This window comes from Lotus japonicus, chromosome 2 (genome assembly GCF_012489685.1).
Source record: "Lotus japonicus ecotype B-129 chromosome 2, LjGifu_v1.2".
NCBI classification, from domain to species: domain Eukaryota; kingdom Viridiplantae; phylum Streptophyta; class Magnoliopsida; order Fabales; family Fabaceae; genus Lotus; species Lotus japonicus.
This window is the reverse complement of record NC_080042.1, coordinates 13608705-13616787: the sequence shown is the minus strand read 5'-3', so window position 1 is coordinate 13616787 and position 8083 is coordinate 13608705. Positions and strand designations below refer to the sequence as shown.

The following is an 8083-nucleotide window of genomic DNA, read 5'->3' as shown; positions in this document are numbered from 1 at the left end:
CCTACCTACTTCAAAAGGTGCTTGTATTTTCAATTCTGCTCTTTGCATTCCTAGAGGAAAAACAATTTTGGATTGTGGGTTTTCAATATTTTCTTTCTTTGTTGAAATAAGGATATTTTGGGAGTTTATGTTATGTTTTAAACATGTTCTAATCCATGACTTACTATAAACCCTCGTTGTTGGCATTGCAAACTCCCAGTTGAGAACTTCCTTTGTAGCTTGGCATGAAAATGTTTGTGCACATTTGAGAGTATCTACTATTTATCTAGGGTTGTATTCTTGTGTAACGTGAAGCATTTCCCCTATACTAGTGTGATCAATAATTTCTGCAATCTGCATTTGTATTGTCAAGTTCATGCTCACTGGCTGTCTTGCTCATATGTGATTCAATAGCAGGTCTTGTCACTAAGAAATACAGAAGCTTCTCTTTTTATACAGATCACGCCTCGAATGATTTTGCCACTAAGAAGGTCAAGGTAATATATTTGAAAGTTCCTGAATGTTTAAACGGTCACTCAATTTAGTCACTACAATCAACTTAAACTTCTGTAACTTGACTGATGTTTTATATGTTCAGGGACTTGCAACTTTGCAAGTATTTTCTTCTTCCAAAGACATACTTACTAGCGGCAAAATCTTTTAGGGAACAGATTGACCATTAACACAGTTTTCAATTTTTTGAGCTGTACTTCCTATACCTATAGTTTCTAGTTATCAAAATTCAATTATCCTCATTGTGTTATTCATCCTGCAGTTATACACTGGTTCCGTCCTCTTTGTTTCTTGGGTTTTTTGCTTCTATAATGTTGGTTGGACAGGTACATACATGGAAACATGTCTAAGTTCTATATTTTCTTCAAATTGTCATTAGCCTCTTGTATCTTTACTAATCTAAGTTAGGGCTTTCAGGGAATATATCTCACTTCCACTGCACGCAGTCATGCTAAAGATAACAACTTGCATGAAGGTGCACTAATTGGCGACTTCAATGGGGAATTCTGGAGTGTGCACTACTAGAAAAATGAATTTTGGCATCAAGATCCATAGCTTTCTACTTTTCGTTCACCCTAAACCCTATGTTCAACTCCTTTGATGATTTTCGTTAAGATTGGTATATGGGTCAGATAACAATGTTCATTTTCAGTCATCTTAGTTTCTCATTTGCTTGTTTGTTTAACTGGTTAAGTGCTGACCATTTTTTATTTTTTATTAACTTTGAACTGTGCATTTGTGTCAATAATGTGCTTTTTTTCAAGTAATTTAATTTTGCATTCGTTTGTTCGTTTAGTTGGGTAATTCAAGTCTGATTTTTCTTGTTGATTAATTGAACTATGGATTTTGTCATTGTGTGATTAGGTGAGGAAAGTGGATATGCTTGATGGAGTTTCCATTGTGCGATCTGAGAAGGTGAAGGATGAGTTGGTTTTCGATGGAAATGACATTGAGCTTGTTTCTAGGTCATGTGCCCTTATCAATCAGGTACAATTTTTTTTCATTCTATGGATACATGCTAATGCCTGACTTTGTTGTTGTCTAATTTTTGTCTTGCTTGGATTTTAATTTTGGTTATTTTGTTGTTTTTGTTACATAAATTCCATGTTAAGAACAAGGATATCAGGAAGTTTCTTGATGGTATTTATGTTAGTGAGAAGGGGACCGCATTAATAAAGAAGGTACTTTTTTATCACCCTTTAAGTTCATTGATGATTTCCGTAAAGATTGTAATATATGATAGATAGTAATATTCATTTTCAGTGATCTTAATTTCTAATTTGCTTGTTTGTTTAACTGCTCATTTTGAATTCCTTACTTTTTTCCTAGCTAGAGAATGATTTTTTGAAGAGAGATAAAAGTGGTGGTTATTTGAAAAGAGTTTAGCTATATTGATATTGATTCCTCTTCCACATCGGTGACTGTCTCTGGCCAGATTATTTTATGAGGTCTCACATTTACCCAAATCTTTTCTCTTTTTTTTTATTTGCAAAAATAAGCACTCCTTCATGCTGCTAATTCTGATTACCAAAGTTTCATAATCATCGTTTGCTCATAAAATTCACAGAGCCTCATCCATGTCCATAAAAGCATGATCTGAGTTTTTTTATTGTTGCAGGCCTCAATTGTCATTTTAGAAATTCACATCCCTCACGCCTTAACTGTTTACCTGCATCATTTTGTATTTGGCTTTTCATTTTTCTGTCATTTAACAATTTCAGTGTTAGCTGCTTCTTGCTTTTCAATTTTTTATTCTCTTTTAGACATCCTGATTTAACTCCTGTTTTTAATTTTCAATTGTTTAACCTACATCTATGTAGAAAAGTTAAGTTTGCAATGGATCAATTGTAAATAAATGAGAAAGCTGAAGTTTGTTGATTTAGTTCTCTATTTCTCCCTCATCTTTATTCTTATATTCTTCCATATGTAGGTGGTGAAAAAGATCGTTATGGGGAAAAAGATTGGAGCATGTATTTAGTAGAAAGTCTAAATTAAGGGTATGTGTTTATCTATACTTGCAGTTTTTGTTCATCAGATTCATTATGTAATGAATGAGCTAGTTATACTGGTTGAGAGATAGTTAGTGCAATGTACTAATGAAAATAATATTCATCCACTTTCTCTCATTTCCTTCTATGTTAGGTTAACAGTGTGTGCTACTTCACTTTCTGTAACTGGAACTTTGGAAAGTTAAATTAGTTATGAGCTAATTATATGAGCTATTTCTGAATGGAAAATGTGCTAGGTATGACTTTTTAATTGATTCCAAACATAACTGGTTTTGTTTTTTTTTTTAAAAAAAAAAAGACTTTTCACATCGGTTTTGGCATAAACCGATGTGAAATGTGTAGTTTTCACATCGGGGATTTGATTCCACCGATGTGAAATACATGTGGAGATTTGAAAAAGAAATGACTAAACATACTTTTCACATCGGTTGCGGCATAAACCGATGTGAAATGTGTAGTTTTCACATCGGGTATTTGATTCCACCGATGTGAAATACACGTGCAGATTTGAAAAAGAAATTACTAAACATACTTTTAACATCGGTTGCGGCATTAACCGATGTGAAATGTGTAGTTTTCACATCGGCTGTGTACCCGATGTGAAAAGGTGGGGACATACCACATCACCTTTGTTTACATCGGTTGTATACCCGATGTGAAAAGTACTTTTCGCCCGATGTGAAAAGTACTTTTTGTAGTAGTGTCTAATCTTAGATCATCTCTTAATCTATTCAATCTCTAACAATTTTGTCTTGAAAAAGACACAACCTTAATTCCTGGAATTCATACAACGTCTCATTAGGATTCATTCTTAGCTTCTATCTCTCCTTACTAGCTTATACCAGTCTAAGACAAACTTCAAGGCTTAATGAAATTCTCTAAACCCTATATAACTTCTATACTTAAATACAAACAACGGTCGAAGGAATGAGTCTCATACTTATACCCTATTACTATCAGAAGAATAGCAATCTCTACTTGAAATACCACATGATAGTGCAGGAACTAACAATAACGGTTAAAGTCTTGGTGGAAGCAGTAACCACCAAGTCAAAGCAAGCAGTCAGTGCTCAAAGCAGTGATAGCAAGCAAGAAGCTTTCTACTACGCTAAAGAAAGAAAACAAGCCGTCAACAGGATTGCCCTCAGCAAGCAACCCTCAAATGATGCCCTAATAACTACACATTGTTTCCTTAGGAAACAATTCAAACGATCTATAAAGTAACACTCAGTCAATCGACCAACACCCAATTGATCGATTACAGAGTTCACACAACCTAGCACAGAAGACCTATTCCCCAACAAGCTCTGGTTATCGCAACCAAAGCTCTGATACCACAATGTAACACCCCGATTTTCGGGTGCCACGGTAGTAACATGTTAAAGTAAATATGCAATCTTTTCCAAAAGGGATTTATAAATGTGAGTATTTATTTTTTTTTCCTTTTCGAAGTGTTTCTAAAATATGTAATGCATACTCCCAACCGTAAATAATGTACATCTGGCCTCGATCAAGGCACAGCATAAAGTACATGACAAATAAACTAAGATCCAACAACGGACTCACTATGCAATGACTCCATAAATCCGATATACTCCCTATGATTTCCACACTGAGTAACCATAGGAAAGCAATGCACGGGAACCTACCCGAAACCTTAAATACAAATCATAAAATGATCCTGCAAGCTTAAACCAATAACGGTAAGCTTTTCTACCCAAAGGCTCTAGCCCTACACCCGACTCTATTCTTCGAGTCTTCTATAGATCTTCCACGTGGAGTAGCATCTGCTCACATCACCTCCTTTCGTCGTCTGGCAGCAGGCCGACCGCCCAAACACAAACATACAAACAAAGCCAAGGCGCTAGGGTCAACTCACAGCAATAAGTACATATACACACAACATGTGACAGGGTATATATATAAGTTGTTATATAAGCATATAAGTAATCCTAGCATGTTATGGCTCTAACATTGCTTCAATAAACAAACAGCACACAGTCTCAGTCAGCATGAATGTATGCGTGAAATGCACAATATGAATCCGGATTTGTGACGCGTTCCCGTTCGCCACAAGTGAAGCATTTTCACTATGGATGGACCATTCCCGTTATCCATCCTGGATGAACCATTCCCGTTATTCATCCTTGGTGAACCATTCCCGTTATTCACCGAATGATGAACCATTCCCGTTATTCATCATTAATGCAAGGTGAACCATTCCCGTTATTCACCATGATATGCACAGGTGAACCATTCCCGTTATTCACCCGATTGAATGCAACGTGGTTAGCCAAACAACGAATCGTCCTTACCACGAAAGTGTCTAGCTCACAACCCAATCTCAACAAACCCATGAGTTAGTGTCGGTCAATACAACACAACTCGGAGTAAGTGTCGGTCAATACAACACAACTCCAACAAGAAAACACAAGGGTCTAGTGTCGGTCAATACAACACAGCCCAAACAACAAGAGCACTAGGTGTCGGTCAATACAACACGGCTCCACAACACTCCCCAAGAGTACTAAAGTACTCGGTGACTTCAATCATCACCATAGCTCACCTTAGTGGCTTTCCCCAATTCCGATAACTCTCCAAACCCACAACAAAGGTCGACTTTTCCCCGTCTTTCGTAAATGTTTTCCCCTTCAGTTCTCCTATGCTTAAACGTTAATAAAAATTGTTTCAATTCAAATTAGTCAAGTTATGAGTTTATTTCTCAAAGTCTAAGTTTCCCAAGTCTTTAGTTTTTCAAAGCTCTATCATTCTAAGTTTTCAAAGATCAACCACCCAAAATACATTTCCCGGGGAAAGTCTAAGAATTCCAACATATGGCTAAGTCTCAAACCCCACATTTGGACTTGCCTAGGGTTGTTCATCCAACCTAAAATATCAAAGATCACCAGATCAATGAATCTCCACTCCGAAGCTGCGTCAAAACGCTCAATCCAACAAAAGCACAACATCACAAGTTATGGAAAAGCATCATAACATCAACTCATCATCATAACCAACATCAGATAAAGCATAAGTCGAATTTATCGACGCCTATCATGCAATCATAGCTAAATATTTAAGTTGCCCTAACCTTAGGCGCTTTCCTTACTAAGTTGCGACTCAAATCAAATCCAGTCATATCTTTGCTTTCCCGTGTTGGCTCACTTCCGTCTGTTCTTTGGCTTCGTCGTCAAGCGCTTCCGTTATTCATACCCTTCATAAGTACACATAACATAATCACTAATTGAGCTACCTACTTTCCAAGTCTAAAGCTACACTCTCAAGCAATTGACTCGACGAAATCACAAGTTTAACTCAATCTCCTTAATGGTTATAAACCATCAAGATCAACCTCAGAAATTAAGATAAGTCATCATAATGACAACAAAGCAATAACAAAGCTTCAAAATCTTATGACTTAGTAAATCAACTTTAAAACCAAATACTCATATGCTTGTCAAAATAGATAAGTACACATTACTAGTACTTACTCCTCTCATTTTCCTTAGAGATCTCAGTCTCTAATAGGATACTCATTGAGGTATTTTCGCAATACTACACACCACTTCCCGTTAAAGCAATTAACACAACATCTGCAATAGCATTCTCCTATCATCCTCCTTAAGTAATCTCTTCCCGTTTTCTATTCCATAATCCTCTTTATCCTCAATACTTACTTATCAAGTCACCTACAACAACTTAATGTCTCAACTCGCTCTCACGATCTATTCCTCAAGCCAACGTTGTATCATTATCAATTCTTATCAAAACCACTAACTCTTATCAAGTAATCCATAAACCATAGTTAACTTCCAAGGCAAACAACTCTTCTTATCTAATGATTATGTACTTATTCATGACTCATAAGCTCCTTCAAAACGATCGAATCATTTCTCTTAAACTTAAACTCGCGATATCTCATTAGACACACAACCCTAGTTTCTTCGAAACTCCACTTTGGTTCTACAAAAATCCCAACTTATAGATAAGTCATCAATCTCTAAGAAATAACTTCTAGTCCTCAATCAATCCCTTAATCACTTCTAAGTCCTTGAACTTCCAAAGTTTCAAATCTAGACCTTCTAGAACCAAGTATTTATAGTAAAGCTCATAGACTTCTTGGAATTCAAGATTCAATCCTAAGTCATCTTCCAACATCAAGATTGCAATCATAACGTAATCCATTCTAATTAATACCTTTCGGAGTCTAATTCCTCACTCGGAAATCCAAACTTAATTGCTCTAACTCTATCCAATCTTGTTATTCCTAAGCATCCATCGACTAGCGAGATAGTATCAATACGCTTATTCCCTAACACTCCGACAACTTGTTCGACTTTCAAAACTTTTCGCAAAAGCTTTTCAAGCACATTAAGGCTTAAAACAAAATCCTTAAAACCCCCAAAACCACTTAACTCAAAGGAAACAACTTTTTAGAAAACTTAATACATTAACATAAAACTCTACTCAACCACTCAACCTTCGTAAAGAGATTAGTAAAACATATTACATTAGAAATATATATTTTCTTCAGCCAATTAGCAGTAGAAAGAGTTTCAAATGTGTTTTATATTAAAGTAGACTCTTGGGGCTTTCTAAAAATTGATCATACACCTAAAACGGATAAAAGATGAGAGAGTTATGCAATTTACAAGTTGGAGAACCGAAACAGGGAATTGTCCCCTGCAGGTTCTGTTAGTGACGGAAAAACAGAGCTTTGTGACGGAAAAACTGATGTTTGTGACGGACTTCATAACAGAACGTGGTTTTGAAATTTCCAACATGTTCTCAGCACCATAACACTATCTCAAACCATTTTGATTCATCTAAACCCCAGATAAATTTAGAAATCAAATATACAAACATACTAATCAAGAAATTAAGGCTTTTACCAAGGAAAATGAGAAGATGATGTGCCGGTGGCGTCCTCTGCGTGGTGGAGCTCACGGTGGTGGTGCTTGGGTCCTTTCATGGGGGTCTCCATTCAAAACCAGAAGAAGGAGAACAAAGATGGTGGATTGTTAGGCTCCATGGAGAGCAAGGAACGGTGGTGGTTAGAAGATGGAGCAAATATGTGATGAGGAGGGGTGTGTGTGGCTTTCATATTGGTGGTGGTGCCATGTTTGTTGCTGCAAATTAGAAAGGAGAAGAATCATGGTGATAGTGATGGTGTGATCAGCGGTTGCAAGAGGGAGAGTAGAGGTGGTGGCTCATGGACTGGTTGTCCATGGAGAAGAAAAGGATGTGGAGATGCTGATCAAAAGAGAAAGAGGAACGGTGGGGAGTTGTTGCAGCAAATAAAAGAAGGAGATAAAGTAGGTAACAAAGAAAGAAAAGAAGAAGAAAAGGAGAAGAAAGGAAGAAAGAGCAGAAATGGGTCTGCTGAAGAAGGAAAGAAAACGTGAAGGAAGAAAAAGAAATAGTGAGGAAGAGAGAAATGAGAGTGAGTCGAGGATGAGGTGGATGGAGGGATAAGGATGGTGAGATATTTTCTAATTATATTTTGAGAAGATATATATTTTTTTAAAACCGGTACGAATTGATTTAGACACTGAATGATTTAGCTCATAGAGTTAAGATAA

At 36.6% G+C, this 8083-nt stretch overlaps 1 protein-coding gene and 1 long non-coding RNA gene across 7 annotated transcripts; one reads left to right on the top strand and one right to left on the bottom strand.

The window, feature by feature from the left end:
* LOC130737634 (60S ribosomal protein L9-like) lies at nt 1-2751 on the top strand. Of its 6 annotated transcripts, XR_009018825.1 has the most exons (9): nt 1-17; nt 397-476; nt 755-818; nt 910-1119; nt 1357-1479; nt 1605-1673; nt 1822-1940; nt 2423-2489; nt 2635-2751. XR_009018825.1 is itself a non-coding variant. In XM_057589451.1 (6 exons), exons 3-6 carry the CDS (start codon nt 1093-1095, stop codon nt 2468-2470), a joined length of 267 nt encoding a protein of 88 aa, XP_057445434.1. In that variant the 5' UTR covers nt 397-476; nt 755-818; nt 910-1092; the 3' UTR covers nt 2471-2751. The 6 variants fall into 6 exon arrangements, 1 of the variants encoding a protein (XP_057445434.1); XR_009018826.1 differs by having other exon boundaries at nt 1826-1940; nt 2423-2751; XR_009018823.1 differs by having other exon boundaries at nt 2423-2751.
* Nucleotides 2752-2828: 77 nt separating this feature from the next.
* Nucleotides 2829-8066, bottom strand: LOC130737636 (uncharacterized). Its single transcript, XR_009018827.1, has 3 exons — nt 7394-8066; nt 5593-5715; nt 2829-4314 (listed from the first exon to the last, which is right to left on the bottom strand). It is a non-coding gene; the product is annotated as an uncharacterized LOC130737636 (long non-coding RNA).
* Between the last annotated feature and the right edge of the window lie 17 nt (nt 8067-8083).